The sequence below is a fragment of the Pavona decussata genome, unplaced genomic scaffold (assembly GCF_977016875.1).
Source record: "Pavona decussata unplaced genomic scaffold, jaPavDecu1.1 SCAFFOLD_116, whole genome shotgun sequence".
Lineage (NCBI taxonomy): Eukaryota > Metazoa > Cnidaria > Anthozoa > Scleractinia > Agariciidae > Pavona > Pavona decussata.
Genome location: NW_028145530.1, coordinates 83,332 through 105,286, shown reverse-complemented (window position 1 = coordinate 105,286; position 21,955 = coordinate 83,332). Strand labels below are relative to the sequence as shown.

At 39.9% G+C, this 21,955-nt stretch overlaps 1 protein-coding gene across 1 annotated transcript in view; it reads left to right on the top strand.

Moving 5' to 3' along the window:
• Window positions 1-21,955, top strand: part of LOC146469821 (uncharacterized) — a 55,138-nt gene that overhangs the window by 14,959 nt on the left and 18,224 nt on the right. Inside the window, exons 10-26 of the mRNA XM_085122796.1 lie at window positions 3,737-4,036; window positions 4,955-5,059; window positions 5,721-6,067; window positions 7,632-7,770; window positions 8,997-9,328; window positions 9,727-9,868; window positions 11,301-11,668; window positions 13,326-13,650; window positions 14,548-14,666; window positions 14,797-14,846; window positions 16,290-16,423; window positions 16,791-17,090; window positions 17,336-17,644; window positions 18,902-19,195; window positions 19,805-20,125; window positions 20,630-20,923; window positions 21,378-21,716. Coding sequence (XP_084978922.1) covers window positions 3,737-4,036; window positions 4,955-5,059; window positions 5,721-6,067; window positions 7,632-7,770; window positions 8,997-9,328; window positions 9,727-9,868; window positions 11,301-11,668; window positions 13,326-13,650; window positions 14,548-14,666; window positions 14,797-14,846; window positions 16,290-16,423; window positions 16,791-17,090; window positions 17,336-17,644; window positions 18,902-19,195; window positions 19,805-20,125; window positions 20,630-20,923; window positions 21,378-21,716 — 4,218 coding nt within the window. The remainder of the gene's footprint in view (window positions 1-3,736; window positions 4,037-4,954; window positions 5,060-5,720; window positions 6,068-7,631; window positions 7,771-8,996; window positions 9,329-9,726; window positions 9,869-11,300; window positions 11,669-13,325; window positions 13,651-14,547; window positions 14,667-14,796; window positions 14,847-16,289; window positions 16,424-16,790; window positions 17,091-17,335; window positions 17,645-18,901; window positions 19,196-19,804; window positions 20,126-20,629; window positions 20,924-21,377; window positions 21,717-21,955) is intronic.

The following is a 21,955-nucleotide window of genomic DNA, read 5'->3' as shown; positions in this document are numbered from 1 at the left end:
ACTACATAGAGTTCTAAAGTGTGACGTCACAAATATTTTAATTTTTGGGATTTGTTACTATAATCGGAAAGAGCATGATGAGAAATCAGTAAAAACCATTGATAAACTGTGTTTGTAAGGACCACCGTGACAAAATAAAAGCACCGGATCCTGTGGTGAAGGATCTAATCAGCAAAAAAATTGTAAAGCAAATAATCTAAAAAAAGAGCAAGCTCAAACATACCCTAAAGAAGAAAGGCCGTGCCTTTCGAAATATTGGAAAATATACTTCCCTGACCGTGACCGACCGTTTAGTAACAACAACACTGAGCGTCCTTCCGAGATGCTGGAATGCATTTGAGAAAACTCTGCCATGGTGGCAAATCAAAACTGCGTTTGCCATTCGCAATGACCATAATTTTATAGATAAATGAATACCTTAAAATAGATTTTGTAGTTTGCCGCAAATCTTTTGGATTTTTTTTTCTACTGCCCGCTATTCGAGCCCGCTAATAGACGACTACAACTAACTCGCACATTTGATCTCATATTTATTCGCTTCGCGTCTCAGTGTTGTACAATTTTTTCCATCCAAAGCAAAACACTGATGTTTGATGCTGTTTGTCCGTCGAATTCTCCGTTTTTGACAGTTGATTTCCATATGAACAAACAGTACGATTGAAATCTAGAAAATCCTCGCGAGTTCATCCAAAACCAGTTGGTGACCTTTGCCATTTCCGGCGAAAGCAGATATGCCGCGAAATCGTTGTCTCTTTTAAACAGACTTATCTCTTTACCAATTTTCCACGTTTGGTGGACGTATCTTATTAACCACACAGGATTTCTACATCCACTCTACTCTGTCCGCTTTAACTTCTGCGCTTCCAGAGAGTCCACAGAACGTCCCGTCGCCGGTCGGCCGCGACCTCTCCTTTCCGATCCATCGACAAAAATGTCGTTTTCGGATGCTAAAACACTTTTAACCTTACAAAAATCGAACTTATATTTACAACAGGAAACAAAGATTATAAAAAGTGAAGAACGAAGAGCGGATGATCCAAATTCGGGCGCGATTTCAACAGATTGTTCCACCACAAGCTCGCATAGAATTTAGTGTCGACCCGTGCAATTTATTTTTGAGCCAGTCTGCTCGCGCATGCACTTGACCGTGAATATCGGCCTTTAATGTTTGAAACTGAGACAAAATAAGAAGGATTTGTACGGAGTCACAAGGGCATGACAGATCTGAATATGCCGCCCCCAATTTGCAATAAGATGCTGATTTTTGGAAAGTAGGCATTTTCATCATGCTCTTTCCGAGTATTCTAACAAATCCCATAATTTCATAAAATTCGTTTTTGTGACGTCATCGCTTTAGAACTCTATGGTTATTGTTTGTATCTAGCCTTCGTAGAAAGCGTTTCCGTTGGGGTTTTGCGCGTTTTTCGCTTTTTGACCGCGCGGGTATTGGGACGAGAGCGAAAGAAACGGAGGTCAATAAGCGAACAATGTGCCAAACCCCAACAGAAATGCTTGCTTCTCAGGCTAGTTTCTATCCGATGTAATATGCCCTCTGATTGGCTAATTTGAGGGCAGGATTTTCCTTAGGGGGGGAAAATTTCCTTCACATTTCGAGTCTCAAAACCGGCAAGATACGACTAAACAAGGGGTGTTTATGGAGCTGATGGAAGAATGCTCTATTGTGTCAGTGTTGTGTTGGCTAACGCTCGAAACGTCAACTCTCGAATATCTGTACGGTGGCCAAATTAACTTATCACCTGAGATGAAAAAACCACGCCTGAACTTAAGAGTTTCTTTGCATTTATTATTCGCTAAACGTTTACCTTTACAGACGGTTTAACATAGTTATTTTTTAACAATTTATATATTTTTCTCTCTTTCTTTAGATATTTACTGGAAATACGGACCAGAATACTGTTGTTTGTAACAAACTCTATCCCCCAATCAAAGCACGATACATCCGCTTTCAGCCAGTGACTTGGAATGGACGCGTTTCAATGAGAGTAGAGCTCTATGGTTTTCAAGGTATGTGATATTCCCTTAGCGAACCCTCACTCTTGGTGTAGATTAAAGATAATTTGATGGAAACACAGTCCAGATTCGTAAATAACGAAGAAATATTTCAGTTTGACTTAAAACAGGGTATAGTTATTTCTATTTATGGCTCGTGAGGGCGGCCACTATTGATTTTAACACATAATGCGGTCGTCCCTTTATGTCGCGGAATCTTTTGCGGACTCCGCACCCGCCGGCTCACAAACTGAAGAGGACTGTATGTTTCCTTTTCCGCAGTTTTATTCTAACATTCCAACAATCTGACAATATTTGCTATCCAATCTACAAGTCCCTATTCTCTATTCGCTATTCACAATTCCGTTCTCAATTCGATCTGACTCTATCTAACTTTACATAACTGCGATTTACTAACTTCTATTTGCGCAACAAGTACTTTCCCTACAATCACGAGCACAGTAAAATCTCAAGCCTACACTATTCTAATGCTCTTAAATTTAATTCTTGTTACACGATTACACGCGTTTCTTTTCCTAATTTAGCTAAATACACTGTATGTCCGTGCAGTTACATCATGGTCATGCAGAACATTAACTTCGGACTTTTCCAGTTTACAATTGTGCAATCTGTTGTGTCCGGCTAACGTAATCTTATTCGCATTACATGTGATGTATTTAAGATGCGCAGGTCGAAGAAGAACTTGAAAAAACCTGGCCAATATTTTCGGGTTGCAATCCATTTCCATCCTAGCCATCCACAATGAAAGATGATTGATACTAATTCCTGTGCACTATCAGGGTTATTAACTGAACCATTATTTTAATGTTGCTATAGATAAAAAGGTGGCATTACCCCTTCAAAAGCTAGGAGATATGAAATATATATAACCAATTTATTTTACAATAATGCATTAATTCCACATGTTAAGAAGAAAACAGAATTTATACTTAAGTTCGAACTGATCAGTAATCTTTTTTCTCCGCTTTGCTTGCTCAACAACGGAGCATGGCATGGCAGACCCTTTCAAAATTGTATGTTCTTTCATAATGTCGATTTTTCTAATTGGGTGCCAGCTGTTGCCGGACTTTGTCTTTGCAGCGAAAGTACGTGATAATAATAACTTTGCTTTAGCCAATTTGTATTGAAAATTTAGAAGAAGCACAATTCGCAGGAGCCAATCAAGGGGAGCCTCCATCTCTCATACTCAGTCTTGGAGTCAACCCCTTTTCGAGTAGATTTATTTTTAGAACGGCTCTCGGGGGAGGTTTTGGACGCCCACAGTTCACAGACCCAATCAAAACAGAGCTAGTTAGTAGTATTGTTTTATGTCAGACATCAGCCAGTCAGGCTGTGAAATCAGAAGGCCAGAAAATCGCGCATGGCGTGGAAGGTCCTTTTCTAATGTTTAGATGGGTTCCTGCAATTCGTTATTCTGTAAGGAGAGCCTCAAAACTATACAACTTCAAGAAACTATTTATTTTCTCTCCTAAAACCCGCTTATAGATAACGGGACGTCAAATAGCCGAATGGTCAGGTTAAAAATATTATTTCCTCTTCCTAGCTCCTCAGGTCACAGAAGTCAGTTTTGACCTTTCAGTAAGGGTTGTGATGTGCATGAGGGCATTAAATTACAAGGGGCGTTTATTAGGATGATAGGAATGATAAAAGAGCTCTTTAGTAAATGTTTGTATGAAACGCTCATAAAGTAATGTTTTCTTTGCAGGAACTAGCGTTATTACCAAGCCCAGCTTAAAAGCATTTCTATTCAGTATAAACAGCTTCTATGCAAGCTTAAACAACACCCGATTGGATATGAAACCCCTTCATAGACATCTTGCAGTCACACTAGCTTCTGACAAGCTCAAATTCGGAAATGATGATTTAACTGTCCACCTCAACAACCAAAGTGTTGTAGCTGACGTTGGAAATGTTTACCAAGCTCCTAATGTATCAGAAACAAGCAAATTCTTCGCGGGCGAAAAAGAGTTTCCAGCCGATGATTTAGAAGTCCTTTTTCCCACAGGTGAGTTCATTTCTTGAAAAAAAAAAAAAAAAAAGAAAGAAAACCTGCAATAGGGCCTTCCCTCTCTCTCCCGCCTGAAGCTGGAGAGGACGGTTTACTACTGTCATTTTTCAGACGGTAACGAAGAAATGAAACCTCCAAGTCTTTTTTATTTTTTATCTTTTTCAGTTATTCATAATCAGTAGACAACGGTCGTGCCTTTTGTGTGTATTAATATTTCTCTAGATTACCAATGGCGATGCCATGAATTCTGATTGGTTCACACTTTGATATCAATTGGTGTTGGTGGATTGATTGACAGTTGGTTTTTATAATTCAGGGTACTTGCGCGGCATTATTGAAAATAAACATAGTGGGTGTTTCTTCGTCTCCAGTTCGCGAAAAACAAATCCCGTCTAATTGCTGGGTGCCTTCGACACGATGGAAATATCAGAATATCTTCAGAAACCGAATTTCAGAAATTTACAAAAGCCTTTAAAATTTCCTGGGATGTGGTTTTTGCCCCAGAAATATCTGTTTGTTTTGAGTACAGTAGGTACACTGGCAACAACTCGTGGGTAGGGGGTAGGTGAATAGGTCGTGGTCGCTGCCTCGATTATTGACTTTAAAATGAAAACAACCAGCGTTTCTCAATCCATACCCTGCTAACAGAGGCTTTTATGTTTGTTTTTCTCGGCGGGGTAAACAAGGCAACTACGCAAAATATCAGAGATCAGACGCAAACAACTAGGTACATGCTAAATAATGTGCCTGAAAGAAACGCTCGTTTAGCAGACTACTCAGTCTAAAATTTGAACAGAGCAAAGTTGGATAGGTTTATGAGCTTTGGCGGGTGCAAAATGAAGGGGATAAAAATGCAATTTGAGAAGGGAGATTTGAAAGAATGATTTCAATCTTTATTGTAACGCTTCTCCTTAGATTCCGTATGTGAGCCTTCTTGCTTTAAAGGACAATATTGTGATGAGGTCACTGGACAGTGCGTTTGCGACTCAAGCCTTCGCGACGAAGAGTGGTGTAAACAAGGTACGCCTTCATTTTTTTTGTTTGTTCGTTCGTTTGTTTTGAATCCAATAAAGCTTTTATGGAGATACAAACAGTTTTAAACCAGGTAAGTAGTGTTTCGTTGCCGCATTGGTTAGCGCGTTCGACTTTCTTTTGAAAGGTCGAAAGTTCTGGGCTTCGAGACTGGATGGCCTGCATTGCAATTATCTTATTTTCAAAGCGTTTGTTGATACTGAGAAACGAGTTTTCAAATGTTTCTGTTGCACCTAATTGTATCTACTAGTGAACAACTAAAACACTGAGCCTGGGTGCGATGTACTGGCGAACATCTTCAACAACGAAACTGGGCTACGTGACGTATCGCGCAGGATTCGTGGACTTCATTGATTATTCTTGACCAAAAAAGCAGCAAATATGAATGTTAGCGTCCTTTGAATAGTCCAGAAAAAAAGGACAAAGGGCCATTTGCGGCCAATTCAAGTAGTGTTCATGTGACTCGCTTTTCCTAATTTTCAAAGTTTTGTAACTTACGCACATCAAGCGAAATTTTTCGACTTTTTCAAGAGGAATGGTATATTTTTGTTCTAAGGCTTAGAAGAGATTTGAGTGTGTACAATGTTTAAAAGGCTGAGTTTACGGAAGCCCAGTTGTATTCACATTGGTTTGCTATTCACTTCATCAGTAAACATATTCGAATGTCAAACGCCTCTACCTTTGGGTATGGAAAGCGGTGCAATCGCTGACCATCAAATCAGCGCCTCTTCGCAGTTTGATGCCAATCATGCCTCAAGTCAAGGAAGATTGCGCTTTAAGAAAACTAACATTAAACGAGGAGGCTGGTCATCTCGTACAGTCGATACCAATCAGTGGCTCCAGATTGACCTGGGTAATCACCAAACCAGAGTGACCCGTGTAGCAACACAAGGAAGAAATTCAAATCTATACTACCAGTGGGTCACCAAGTACAAACTGCAGTACGGCGATGACGGAAACACATTCCACTACTACAGTGAGCAAGGGAAACCCAAGGTACTTTTATTTATACTAAAACAATAAGCTTTTCTTTGTTTGATAGCCAGAGTCGCGTTGCGAGCCTGAGTGACCAATACGAAGGGGGCTTATCGCCAGGATTATCGAGACTTTTCGTAGTATGGGATGCTTGTCCATGGCAGAGTTTTTACTCCAGCATATACGTCGCCGGAAAGCACTTGAATACCTGGGTGAACGAGCGAATGTGGTGGTCTCTCCTTTCGCTTCGAAAGATGAGTGTTCAGCAGTCAGTGGTGGTGGTGTGTTGGTTGTTTGCTGAACTAACTGCACATTGAGAGTATTAAAGTGGGTGGGGTTTTGTGCAGAGTCGCTCCCTCTCTCTCGGTCAATAACAGTCATTGCTACACTGGTGCAGCGGGTGACACGAGCGTAGCGTCTGCAGGGGATGCAGGCTCTGTTTAGAGTTGTCGTTCTCCTAGATGTATGGCTGAAAAGCTAGAGAGACAGTCTCATTTACCCTTGCTGTAGCCCTAATGGGAGTAACTGTGGGGTTGCTAGCACTTACAAAAAGGTGCTACCCTAGACTTAGGAGGGCGGCATCGTCCAACTTCCCGTGGTAGGCTGAAACCCGTGGTTATCCTACCCCCTGCCCAAAAGAGAGAATGTGCAGTGACCTGCCAGGCCTCAAACCACCGACCCTCATTAATGACGGCGTTATCCACTGAAGAAATAGCATTTGTGGACATTATACGTAAATCGCAAGTACCATATTTATTTGATTATCCGCCCACCTTCGAATAAACGCCCATCTCGTATAAGTGCCCACTTTGAAAGCACAAAAAGTTAGAAAGTGCCCATCCCACCCCTCCCAACGGAAAAAAAATTCCTGTACTAGCCCGGCATGAATGAAGAGGAGCGTCAGTTCTGTTCTAAACTTGTTTTTAGATAAGTAATGAACTTTTATATTGTTTATGTTAGATTGTGCACATCGATTTGTCTTGTTGAAGCGAAATAAACTTGTTATATTTTGTTTTGTTATTCTTTAAATATGTCTTCGCTTGCTGAAAAATAATAAGCGCCCACTCTCTTGGGCCCAAAATTAACTAAGCGCCCAGGGCGGTTAATCGTATAAATACGCTAATCTTTAGTTTTCCTTGACGCAACGGAATTAAAAGGCAAAGCCCTACCGCTATCTTAAATGAAACGATTCTTTCTCTGTTTTCTCCCTTTTTCACGTAATACTTTATATTGTACGTCTCTTCTAATTTGTCGTTTTCTTTTAATTTTTATGCAATGTTTAAAACACGAGCAGCAGTGTTTTATCGGAATTTAAAACCGCGAGGCGCAGCCGATAAAACACGTGCTGCGAGTTTTTTGAACGGCTTCAAAAACATTCCTGGAAAAGAGTGTGTCAAGAGAGTTCATAACAATGATGCTTTTGTGAACGTTGGAAATTACCATACGAGAAAAACATTGAACACCGCATACCAGTAAAGAGGAAGTTTTATCGGGTTTTAAAACAACTGCACGTGATGCTTTATCGACCATTTGATAGGTCAATGGGCTTATGAATTATTAACGAGTTTTTGAATTCATTTGTTAGGAATTCCTTGGAAATACAGACCGGGACACAGTTGTTTATAGTGAACTAAACACACCAATCAAAGCGCGTTTCATGCGTTTTCGGCCGACAGATTGGCATGGCCACATATCAATGAGAGTTGAGATTTATGGATGTCCAGGTAATAAAGGGTGTTTACTTGACTTCTATCTTGGACCCTGGCCCATTGTTATTCGACCAACACATATTAATGCAACGGGCACTTCCAGATGGGTCACGTGACCTTATTTTCATGTAATAATTCAAAGAACATCTGCACTTTTTTTCAAGTGTAAATCACTCGTTAAGTCAAGAGCCTCAAACGTGATCATTTTCCTAAACACGATACGACCTCTATGTTTCTCATATTTGTTAAGTAGACAACCTACCTGTACTGAGACTGCAAGTATAAACTCATAATCAATTGCCTGGAAAATGATCCCCACGAACTAGACGATTCAAGTAATAGATCAAACACGAGGAAGAGTGTTTCCTCCGATTTCCAAACACCGAGAAGTAGGTTGGAAAAACGAGGCGCAGCTGAGTTTTTTTTAACCAACTTCGAGGTGTTTGGAAATAGGAGGAAACACTCTTTCGAGTGTTTGATATAGCTTCTCAAACTATTGCTAATTCTTGGAGAAATTCGAAGCAAAAGTTCACAAAATTTTATGATAATTAAGATCACATTTCCAAACCTCTTTCACGGTAGTGATTTACTTTGTTTTTTCTTCATGAATTATTTTAAAATGAGTTTGAGAAGTATATATATCAAACAAGAGTCAGAGGGTTTCATCCAATTTCCAAGCATGCATAGACATATTTATAATTAACTTCGAGGTGTTTGGAAAAAAAAGATGAAATATATACTATTACGAATAGCTTCTCAAACCATTAATAAATCTTGAAGAAATTCAAAAGTAAAAGTACTCGACCTTTTCAATTTGTATTATAGTTACATTTAATAAATGGGAACCATGACTGAGATTTTGCTTCATGTTGGTCAAAACTGCTCAAATATTTGACAAAAAACCCTTCTTTAACGAGGAGTCACTCTAAGGGCACCGGGAGGAAAATATGAAATGATTTCTCAGAGGAAGAATAAACTATGATTAGTTTTTAGCGATTTCTTCAAAACTCACAAGAGGAACTTGAAAAAATTGGCCAATTTTTTTTAAGTTTCAATCTATTTCCATCCTAGCCATCTGCAATCAAAAATGGTTGATACTAGTTTCTGTAGCGTTACTTTTAACAAAATTAAACCATTAGTTTTACGTTTCCATTGATACAAATATGTTCTTTTTTCGCTTTTCAAAGTTACACTAAAAATTAGTGACACAGCCCCTTTAAATCTATTCCATAAATATGTAGAATGTCAATACGCCGTTGGAATGGAGAACCATACCATTGCTGATGGACAAATCAGCGCGTCGTCACAGTGGAGGGACCGCAATGCTGCCTTTTTTGCCAGACTAAACTTCAAAGAAAATCTCTCTCAAGGTAAAGCTGGAGCGTGGTCTTCTGCGACAAATGATCTCAATCAATGGCTTCAGATTGATCTTCAAAGTTATAAGAAACTAACTCGCGTAGCAACGCAAGGTAGAAATACTAGACCCCAGTGGGTAACCAAGTACAAATTGCAGTACGGACGCGATGGAGTAAAGTTCTTGTACTACAGGGAACACGCACAAACCACAGAGAAGGTGATTAGATTATTCTTCTTCTTCTCCTCCTCCTCCTCCTCCTCCTCTCCTCCTCCTCCTCTCCCCCTCCTTTCCTCCTCCTCCCGCTTCTTCTTCTTCCTCCTCTAACGAGATCTGCAAGTGAGTCTGAAAGAGTCTCCTTCCACCTTTCTTTTCCACTATCAATGATTACTAGTTTTGTTGAAAACCAAGCTGCATCCTTAGTTTGTGGCACTTTTATACTCAGCAATGCCTACCAAAACTCTTATTAACGTCATCATAACTTGTGTTTAAACGTTTAAAAGCAATTTTTTTATGATGATTGGTGGAAAAAGGGAATATTTTGTCCTTTATTTGCGTTCTAACTCCCTATATTCACAATAGCTGTAAAAAAGGTTTATTTTTCATCTTATCGATAGATTTTTGATGGAAACTCGAACTCGGACAGTATTGTCTCTCATGAGTTATATCCACCAATCAGGGCACGCTACATCCGCTTCCGACCACTCGCTTGGAATTTGCACATATCAATGAGGGTAGAGCTGTATGGTTGTAACCAAGGTAACTTTCTTAACTACTACAAGAGAAAAGGGGGTACCGTTATTTTTTTGTTGTTGTTGCTGTTGTTGTTTGTTGTTGTTGTTGTTTTTTTTTTTTTTTCAATGATTACAATATGGCTTCTAATGTTCAGAATACCTGCTTTACTTACAGCGCTAACGATAGTTACTGTACTTACAATACTATACAATGCTCACAGTACTTACAATACTTACATTAATTACTATGCTAACAATATTTACAATACTCAAAGTACAGTAAGCTTATACTAAACTAAAGCAGCTTGGCCCACGAGTTAGTATATTGAACTACACGACTTGTCTTTGTTGCAATAGTAGTTCAAATGGCGATCTTGTTGTTGAGGCATAAAAGGAAACATTCAAAGTCCCAAGCAAAGATGAGATATTTAGCAACAATGAGAGAAACTATGGTGTTGCGTCGGTGGGGAGTATAAACGAATGTTTGGTTTATCAACAGAGTTAATAACTTAGAGGTGAACTGGCCACCGTAAAGAGATTCGAGTGCTGATGTTTCGAGCGTTATCCTTTCGTCAGAGTGATTCCTGACGGAACACACTAACGCCAACTGTGTTGATAAACTAAACATTCGGCGCTATACGTGAAGCTAGACGTTGTAATCGGTTCATGATTAGCAAGAGCCTCCCGCTAATCATGACGAAGCTTCAAGGCAGCCTGACACAAGTCATAAGAAACGAGAGCTGGTATTTTAGTTGTTTTAGCATAGCTCAGTAACTGATCTCTTTCACGGGGTATTTTTGGGATACTGTTCATCTCTAGTTTTGGTTTTCCACATGTTACCCAGCAACGTTTTGTTAATTCAATAAATTGGACCAATCACATTGCCGGACTCGAATTCGAATAGACCGAGATGTTGAATATCTAAAAGTGGACGTAACTTTAGGAAGAATTCCTAGCACAACCAAAAAGATTGCGAGTTTGCCTGAAAATTCAGCCACTAGGAAGGAAATGGTAACACTTTTTACATTGAGAAGAAATAATATCAATATCGATGTGTCTTCCCCTTTTGTATTAGGATATTCGAAGGAATTATGTGTAGACGTGTAACACCAACTACTCGAACCCCTAAAGCGAAAACATGTAATTTGTTTTTGGTCAAAATCAACTAATATCCCAAGAGTGCTGGAATCTCTAACCCTTTCTCAAAGTCAAGAGACAAACCTTATCCTACCTATGATCTCACACCAAAAAACAAAAAACTCATAATTATCCTGTACCGATATCTCAACCCAAAATGCTTAAAATCTTCTCCTTATTTTGGGGATTATTAAAACCATGCCGCCCTTGGTATTGACAAAGAATTAACCTTTCATCAATCTTTCAATGGGTTATTTTTTCTCCGATGTTCTTTCCTTTAGTTTGACATATTAATGGGATGTCTTGTCATTCAATCCTAGATCCTTTGGCTTTGGACAATTTCATCAAATCATCCGCCGCTTTCTACTGGACAATGGACAGCCACAAGGATATTAAAAACCTTCTGGCTACCGACTGGGGCCACGCTTCAAACGACTCATTTACCATAAAAGGGATTAGAGACACAGCCGTTTACATTGGAAAGGGATCAAGTGGAGTATTCACACTAAGCGAACGACTCCCCAAAAGCTGCGTCTTTGACCCTTCTCTGTGCAGCAGTGGATTCACAATGATGTTCTGGCTCTGGTATAAACACAAAGATGAAGGTGCAAAACAAGTCTTCTTTTCGTCGGGCGGAGACAATCATAGAGGGCACAAAATGTACCTGGTCGCCAGTAAAACTCCCCAGGTATGATCTTTATAAACCACGAATCAGTGAAGGAAGGTAAATCTATTTCAGTAGGGTGGGTTTTAGTTGAGCGTGTAAAGGAACTTTGTGGCTTTTGTTTTCCTAAACTACGCCATGCGATTGGTAAAAATAAAACCTCGCGCCGTTTTCTCAACAAGTTCGAAGTCAAATCACAACCTTTCTTAATCGTGATTTCCTCGTAGTTTGCATGAACTACCCTTGTGTCTAATGCCTTATTCACACCGAGGCTTAAATACGTTTAAAAGCTGTTTAGTTAAAAGAGTTGTCCATAAACGCTGCTTTCGGATTTTTGTCGACTACAGATTTAGGAGAAATTAAAGCATAAGTTAAAGTTTACTTGAATCCTATGTCAAAGCCAATGGTTTAGTTTTCTGTTACCAATTTTCATTTTTTTTTTTTTAACTTGGTTTAATTAAACATGTTTTGTTGGTGTGCATGGGGCTTGAGACTAATTCAGTAAATAACCTGTAAGGAAGAAAGGGTGAGGGTGAGATACTTTCTGGAGCAAAATGTTACCAAAAAGTGATGTGTTATATCTCCCCAGTATTTTCCTTGAATATTAGCCAGCGTTTACACGAACACGCGGTTTCATTTGTAACGAAAAGGTTACACCTTCTGTTTACACGGCACCGATCGACGCTGCTACTGCAACCGGGTCGTTTTGAACACTCTGCCGAAAGTGGAGCGTAATTTGTTACATCGACACCGTGTAAACACTTCAAGCTGCAGGCCCGTAGCGGGGGAGGGGCAGGGGGGCTTGAGCCCCCCCAGAAATTTTGGAAGTTAAAAAGCAATGTGCCCAAAAATATATAATTAAAACAAATTAATGTTGAATTCTGACGCTGCAAGTACCTTTTCACTACCTGTCAGTTTCCTTCGCTAACAGGCACTCCTATCTTGTGAATCGGAAATAAGAATCAAAATGGATTGAAATCAACCAACCTGAAGCCGTGAAAACTGTCGAAATAAACTACTTGTTTGCTAAGACATCCGCTCGTTTCAAGCAATTCAAATGTTCTTTAGTTTATAACAATTTAGTGTTCCCGCGTTGTCACACAAAAAAGCCACACAAATATGTCCCCAAGACCAGAGAAAAAAATTCTCCTGCAGTCGGATTCTTACTGCCCTATTCCAAATTTAAAAAGAGAAAGAAAAATTTGTCGTCGTTTCTCTACGTCCTCCTTCAAACGTGAAATTAGGAAACTTCACGTAGTAGTCCACGTTAAAGAAAAGGCAAACACGTGTACCTAAGAGTGTGATGCAGGTGCAAAGTTATTGTTTTACTTACTAAATCTACCGGTTTTTTTATGTTCTCGTTGCATCTTTAACTCCCAAATCAGTCTGGTTTTGAGTGACGGGGGAGGGGGGGGGGGGGAGGAGTAGTTTTGTTTCACAATTTTGCTAAGCCCCCTCAGTTGTTTTAGCCTTGCTACGGGCCTGAGCTGTATCTTTTTCGATGCGGTTTCGAGGTCATGAAACGGTGTCCATTTGAAATCACGTTCGTGTAAGCGTAGCCTTAGAAACTAACATCTAATTAATTTTGGGGTTGTATGTGCCGGCCCACGTCAATTAGAAAATCACTGTCTCTCTTGGGATACGAACTAAAAACCTCAAACGCTTTTCCTTTTCTCCACAGGTAGTTTTTGAAATCACTGGCCCCAACAAGAACTGCACTTTTGGATTTCCTACGCCAAAGGACGTGTGGACACACTATGCACTGACGCACAGAACTCTTGATGATCCAAATAGTATAGGCGTTTTTGTCAACGGAGAGGAGGTCTCGAACTTTGCTTTCAAGGAGTGTAGTGCTGGTAATTTTGTCGAAGAGAATTTCGCGAAAATTTCCATCGGAGGGCAAGCAGTGGGAGGAAATCTTCCAGAAGCAGCATTTGATGAGATGATCATCTGGTACAAACATCTATCGAGAGAGGACATCTATACATTTTACAATTACTATAAAGGTAAAATCTTGGCATAGTGCATCTCATTTAGCTTCCGGGTGGGATTTGGGTAGGCTTCTAGGTGCGCTTAGAATGAGCTTCATGGTGTTTTGGGTAATTTGAGTTGTTTGAGGTGCTTTGCGTAGGCAAATTGTGTAAAGAGTCGGCTTGATTAGCTTATATGCTAAGGATTCGTCAGGACCAGAGATTCGTCAGGTATACTTCAAGGTAGAGTATCTATATAAGGTTCCTGTAGGTTCCCCGAGGTTTCAAACTGGCGACTTATCAAACTTCTCTTATAGCATCAAATAAATAAAAAAAACCTTTATTTACCCTCGACAGTATTTATAGCACAAGTGCTAGTGGGGCCGAGTATTGAACTTCGCAAACCAATAATTTAAATTGAAATTAACTTGGTCAAAATCCTAGCTGGCAGGAGGCAGACCAGCTGGCTATTTACAAGCCCGGCCGAGGAGTTGAACTTTGGGCTACCGAGGAACAAGTCCAGCTCGCCGTCAGAGCAAGACTTGAACCCGGGACCACAGGATTTCAAGTCCAGCGCCCTAACCACTTGACCACGCTGTCTCCCAGTCAATAATGTATTTTCGAGTAGCCCTTTTTGAGGATAAATTACCATGAATATATTAAATTTAAATTTAAATTAGCGACTCAAGGAATACAATGAACTGTATTCCTAGAGGACGTCCTCGTGAGCAGCTCTGTGTGTCTGCACTCCCTAGAGAATAAATCCCCTTTTTGACTGAGGAAGTTAACTGTGCAGAAACCAAATACTCTTTGTGCCTCGATACTGAAGTTACCTTAATGTTTCTTTCTTTAGTGAATGTGATTGGCTTACTCCTAACCTTTATTGGCCATCCATTTCATTGCCTGATTTTATTTAATTTACTGTTTTCATAGGAGGTCCTAATTTACAGCTTCACACGAGTGTGACTTTTACGGGCACGACCTGGACTGTAGGCTTGTTGGATCCTGAGTCACATGACTTTAATGCCAAGACAGACAGCTTAAAAAAACAGGTAAGAAAAATTCAGTCGTTCTTTAAGACTAATAATCCTCTCGGTTTCAGTAGTACTCGTAGCCATTAAGTTTATATACAGAGAGAATGCTGAAGGAGTAAACTGTTTATTTTTCTTAATCTTGATGCAGGTCAACAATGTTACCAGTGGAAATGTTGACATTATTGTTCACAGATGCCGGTAGGTGCATGTGGTTGCGTGTGATCATAATATACTTTACAATCTTTGAGTCGTAAATACGTCCACCGGAAAATGATAGATGAATGTTTTAATCAGCGACAAAGGCATACTCGGAAAAAATATGAGTGCTCCTATCAGCTCAGAAGTCGAACCTAAGACCTTCCGATTACTAGTTCGAATGCTCTACCACTGACCTACAGGAGTCTCGTGGGAGCTATGGCTATTAAACTAGGCTTATGGAACAAAGATCCTGCATGCTGTTAGGATTTGAATGTTGCTGTGTGTCCAGGGTGTTTGTCACACAAACCTAGTCTTACGGCCTTAGCTCCCACGAGTCTCTTGGAACTCAGTGGCAGAACATTTGAACTAGAATTTTTTTTTTTTTTTCAGTATTGCTGTCACTGACTGAAAAGTTACATCTATTAATACAGTCAACTCTCCCGTAAGCGACCACCCTTGGTGCACGACAAAGTGGTCGCTTACGGGAGGTGGTCGCTTACGGGAAAGATCAATAAAATAAGCCTAATGCTGGACTGATAAATTAATTACCTAAAACTATTACCCTAGCAGCTAAAATTAGGCAAATTGAAACTAATTTATTTGATTTTTTCACATCTATTCATTCTTCTGACGAAACTTTGTGTAACATTTTGGAACAGATCACTGTAACAATTCCCATTTACCTACAGATCTAATTATAGTAATCTTCTCTGTCTGTAAACTGTCAGTTTTCCGAGTAGCGTCATTAAAAATTGAACTTTTGTTGCTTCTGAGTAATTATTTACTCAGATCATACGCGAATATGTTGGGTGGTCGCTTACCGGAAACAGAAAACAAAAGAATATGTCAAATTTCTGGCCTAAAAAGTGGTCGCGGTCCCTTAGAAATTTGTGTGGTGGTCGCTTACGAGAGAGCTCTTGAAACAGTATTTAACTGAGATACAAAACGGTTGTTTACGAAGTGGTCGCTTACGGGAGGTGGTCGCTTACGAGAAGTGGTCGTTTTGAGAGAGTTGACTGTACATTGTATTTGCAAGGCGTGTGCTGTCATTTTATATTGTTACTGCAAAACCTTTTACTGCTTACCTTTGCTGTTTATGAACTGGCAAAATACAGTTCAGCAAAAATATTTTTTCGCTAGACTTTTATATTGCCCCGTATTCTAGCAAAGGCTCAGAAACTACAAACAGTGTTTTTTAGATTGGTTCTTGCAACAGAGTTCTCGACTCGTCTTGAAAAGATGGAGAAAAAGGAGTCGCAAAGTCCGAGAAATTTCATCTTTCTGGCGGGCTAAAAGATGGAGGGAGTACAAAGTAGGTACTCTCAATATCATGATTTGTTTCACTTTGTGAGCTTTTCAAAGTGATACTAAAAATACATGGTTTAGTCTTCAACCTTTGACTTCAGAATGACGTTTTTGGTACTTCATGGATCTTTTTTCCAGGGAAGCACAGGGTAGTGCCGTGGGATGCGAGTTTACCATGAAATTTGCCGAAACTGGATACAAAGCAGTTGAACCTGTTATAAACTGGCTAGAAGCAAGCCCATACCAGATTTTGCACATTGAAGCAAATGACAGTGAGTGTTTTTCTGGATAGCTTTATCCGAATAACTTAAGCTCAAAATACAAGAGTTCGCTTCTTTCTTACTTTTTTTTAAATGAGGTAAGAATGCAGTGTGGCAGGTCTTTATTTTATATTATTTTATTTATATATACTTTTTTTGAAAATTTGATTTGCTGAGGGCCTCCACTTTCGCAAGTTATTAAGATGTACGAAAACTAATCATCCTAGAGATTGTGTTAGGAAGTGGAAATTTCTGAATTTAGTTTTTCATATTTCTATGTAAATTTTCTCTGTTGACTTTAACAGTGCTTACAAACAAATCTGAATGAACGTAAAGCTAAATCTCTGTACGCATTACGTCCCTATGTTGTTTTTTTTAGTATATGTAACAGCAGTTAGTCTTCAAGCTCAGAACCATTCCAAAGAAAGGTCGATCGACCTCACCATCAATTGGCATGGACCTACTCAACTCTCACAAGGAGTATTTCAAGGTTACCAGATATTCTACCGAGATACCAAACGTGGCCAAGACTTTAATGTAACCTTGCGGACGAACGATTCGTTTTACGAGATACAGAATCTGACGCCTTACACAGAGTACAAGATCACCGCCAGGAGTTTTGCATTGGAGGGGGAAGGAAGAATGAGCAGTCCGATCTTCATATGGACAGCTGCTTTAGGTGATTCATTATCAATGAATTAAGCGTAATTTGTGTTGCAAGAGGCAATGGGGTACAGTCAGCCTTCCCTATCACGAAGAGCATTTCTATAGTAGGGGCACCTCCTTACGAAAGGCGACTCAATAAGTGCTCAGTAAGAATGGTCGCAAAAACAATTAGCGCGAACTTCCTAAGGCAGAATGCTCCATTTTTCTCTTTTATTCCCGTTGTTCATCAAATTTCAATATCTCTTCCCCTTCATTTAGCTCCCAGTGTTTCTCCTGCGTCCATCACTGCATTTAACACAAGCTCCACAAGTCTTCGAGTTAAATGGAGTAAAATACCTGCTGAACAGGTTGTGGGAGAGATAAAGGGATACTCAGTAGTATTCTTTGCCGTCAAAGATGGCAACAGCACGGCAACAAATGTCACGCTTGGGAATGGAAACGTAAATGAAACCAGCCTTGTCAATCTACGAAAGTTTACAAAGTACAGCATTCAAGTGCTGGGTTTTACTGAGAGAGACAAGACGGGCCCTCTCAGCAGTCCCATCTTTGCTATGACGGACCAGGATGGTAAGAGTAAGTGTTTTCTCTTGTTCAGGTTTTCAATTCAGGGATTAAATCCTGCTGTCGTGTACTTTTAGTTTTGGCCGCGGAGTCTTTGGACGAAATCCATGGCCCGAGAAAGCATTCATGATAAATCAATTAATCAGTCTTTCAATCAATCAGTTAAGCAAACCATCAAATCAATCAGACAATAGAGATGAAGTTAAAAGAGGACAAGTTTGGACAACAATTCTAAACGCAAGACAGCGCGCAGACAATTTTTAACACAACCTTTTCTGGACAACTCGTTGCAAGTTTTTCGAGTCAGATAAAGAAAACTTTCAATGTTTTACCGCAACAAATTACTCCTTTCAAAGTTGTCCGTGCACCATGTAACACGCTCACAACGTTTAACGACAATGTTACGTTAAAAATTGTTCCTTGTACATGTAACATCACATTAATGAGACCCTTTCATTCACTGCAAATAATTATTACCTTTTTGTGAAGTAGTTGACTTGGCCAAACTGCACCTAACATTTTTGGTGAATATGCTTGTCTCTGTCTTGGATGGACTTGGACTTGGACGCTCATTGTTCAACTAAAGGGAGACGTCAACATGGTGCAAACGCCTAGAACTCCCTATGCTATAGCCTCCCACGCAGTAGTTTTTAGGGGACTCGTATTACCTAAAAACGACTGCTTGGGAGGCTTATACCTATGCTAGGGCAAACAAGAAGACTAAAAACAACAGCAACGTTACGTTAAAAACCATTCCTTGAATTTATTTGCTGGCGTTTCAGAAATTACTTTACTGGCCTAAAGACGTTAAAACATCATCTAACAAAAGTGAAATATTATTTTTCTAGAGGAATACGGATATTGAATAAAGGAAATTGTTTCCCTGGTGGAAGTTGAACCCATGAGCATATTGCTGCCAGTGAGCTCCAACGAGAAACGTGGAAAACAGCAATCTGGAGAAAAGTCTTGTGGCAGTTACATGTTTTCCACGTTTCTGAATTTACAAAGTTAAGAGGGGGGACAACAACTGTAGATACTAATTAGGTTTACAGTGATGATGATGATAATGATGATGATGATAATGATGATGATGATGATTACCATGATGATGATGATTACCATGATGATGATGATGACCATGATGATGATGATGATGGTGGATTCGCTTGACCTTAACTCTTTACCACGGTTTTTCCCTTGAATTTTGGAGGGGACAACGTTGGGTATCACCCTCTAAGTAACATCTTGCATTTGTTTTGTCAGTTCCAACTCTCCCTCCAACAAATATTACCGCGCATGGCACTGGTGCGAGCGGCATCTTTGTCCGCTGGGGTCCAGTACCACAGGAGGGAATCTTTGGAATAATTATTGGCTACAGAGTGTCCTACACAAAGCATAGTGAGCCCAATGGTTGGACAAATGCGTCGTGTTCCAACTCATCCTGGTGTAAAATAAATGGCCTTGATTTTGGTACTCACTACCATGTCAGTGTCGCGGCATTGACTATCAAAGGAGTCGGACCCAGTGCCCACGCGGAGGCAGATACTGATAAAGCTGGTAAGATCCTTAAAAACAATAAGCATGATTTTTCTTTGACTGAGAGACAATAGATAATTTTTGAAGCCAGCGTGCATAGTAACAAGGGTATTCTTCAAGAACAGTCCTTAGGCGGAGTTCATGTGCTGTGCATTAGCTTTAAAGGTGCCGTATCAAATTCGCCGGCGCGCAGTGCATTTCTGGGTACTTGGTAAACTACTGAGTGAACAAAGTTTTAAATTTATAAAATATATTTGAAGATGTAGATTCGGAAGCAATGTAGAGTTTGAAGTTTATTATTAGTTTAAAGATGAGATACAGGTCTTCAAGAAAGAGGAGTTTTGGATTTTATTCAGACACAATACGCATGCAAATTGGATATGCAAATCACCCAAACTTCGGAATATGATTCGATTTGACATTCATTTTGGACCGATTCAGAGAAAAACAAAAATTTATATCCTTGACCTAATTCTTATGCTCTGCATGTTCCTAAAAATGTGACAACGTAGCGCACACAAACACATCATTCCTAACTCGTACCCCTCCAGCTTCATCCTCCTTTCCCTTCCTCCACCTGTAGGTTATTTTTATCACTTCTTCACATAATAACGAAAACAACTTGTTCAGTTCCAGGGCCACCAACAAACGTTCAAGCTTACAACACGAGCTCCACCAGTATAAACATCACGTGGGACCTTGTGCCACATGATTCAAGATATGAAAATGTCAGTGCTTATGAAGTGACTATCAGTGTAGCTAAAGATAACTCTACCAAGGCGCAATTGGTATATGAGGTGATGGTATCACCCTGTTCTAACATCAACAGCATGTCATGGCACCAAACTGGTTTGAACGAATACACGCCTTATACAATTAGCGTGGCGGGTGTGACCCATAAAGCTTTTACCAACGCTAGCGACGGGATAACTGTTCTCACCGGAGAGGACGGTGAGTATTTCTTCTTCTTCTTCTTCTTCTTCTTCTTCTTCTTCTTCTTCTTCTTCTTCTTCTTCTTCTTCTTCTTCTTCTTCTTCTTCTTCTTCTTCTTCTTCTTCTTCTTCTTTTTTTTCTTCTTCTTCTTCTTCTAGAATATCCAATGGAATATTTAACCAGGAAGTATAACAAATTTTATTCATTGTACCTTACAGCAGAAGGAATAATAGAAGACAGAACTTCAGATTCAAATATATAGTGGCAAGAGAACCTTTCGAAACTATGAGGCTTGATAAGAGAAGGTCTCCTTGGCATTTCAGAACAATCAGTTTTTTAAACCGTCAGCATAAAGGCCTCATGAACAATTCAGTATTATATCTTTTTTTTTTAGAAGAACTCATGTATTCTTTTGCAAATGTAAGACTGAGACTAGTTTAAACCTCGATAAAAGAAGTAGCTCGTATTTTTTTTCTTGTGGTAAAATGTTTCATTAAACAATTTCTGTTTGTTGTATCGTAGTTCCTGAAGGAAGCCCACAAAACATCACACCAGCGGCTACATCCGCTACAAGCGTAACTCTTGCCTGGAAACCGCTGACCAATGACTTCGCAAATGGAGCTATTTTAGGATATCGTATTTTTCTGTTTGACAAACTTAGAAACATCACCCGGAACCTCACTGTGCAGTCTTTAGATCAGGCGGTCATTGAAGATCTCTTTCCTTATACCGAGTATGACGCACGCATCGTGCCGTTTAACAGTAAAGGGGAAGGAAACTCCAGTGACGTCATCTCCGTTCGGACCAAAGAGGCTGGTAAGTGCTTACCCACCCCTCCCTTCTCCCTTGACCAGATCTATGAAATTTTAAATATATTCAGGCAATTCGTGTTGAAAAGAAAACAGTTCTCACAAGCAGTCACTTGACTTGAGTGTCATTTGGTAGCGATATTACAGATACTGAGTATCGATGTTATTCAAGAAGAACTGAGTATCGATGGTATCGAGTACTGAGTCCGAGTATCGAGTCCGCAGCCACGGTTCTCAGTATTCGTCGTTGTTATAATATTCAGATACAATATTAATTGACAAAACGTTGTGTGTGTGGAGTTTGGGACACCCAAATAGTGTAAAAATTGAACTAATCGAGTGGGTGAATCAAAAAAAGCTAAAATTGAGCAAAACAACAGTGAACAATCCATTCCTTTGTGGACTACTAAAGACTAAATTCTTTGTTTGTGTTCAATTCCTAAGAGTCGCTTTCCTTTCAGCCCCCAGCCGTCCACCCTCAAATCTAACAGGCGCGGTTCCTGGTTCATCAGCATTAACCCTGTCATGGAAGCCAGTGGACAAACAGCACATAAACGGCATATTACGCGCCTACGTCATCGTTTACTTTGTCACGCAATCACCTGAAGACACACGTCAAAACATCTCTATTCCTGTACCTGTACCTAGTCGAAGACGGCGTGCCATTAGTGATCCTTCCTCGCCAAGCTTTCAGTTGAGTGGATTAAAGAAGTACACGAGCTATACGATCCAGGTGCTGGCTTACACTGTCGATTATGGAGTACCAAGCCACGAAATTAATTTGACCACGGCGCAAGATGGTAATTATTTTGCCGATCCAAGTTTTAGAGTTTGATTTGGAAAGCTAATTAGTACTTTTGTAAAACAAATTCTTGGAGTGCATTGTATCCTAAAATTTGAAACAGCTGGCCACAAACAGCGCCAAAGAATTGGTACTTAAGGTGATTATATCGAGACCAGGATACTTTTGCGGATAGTCAAATGTCTATCGTCGGACCTGTACGTTCTTTTTGTCATGTAAAGCACCCACGGAAATCGA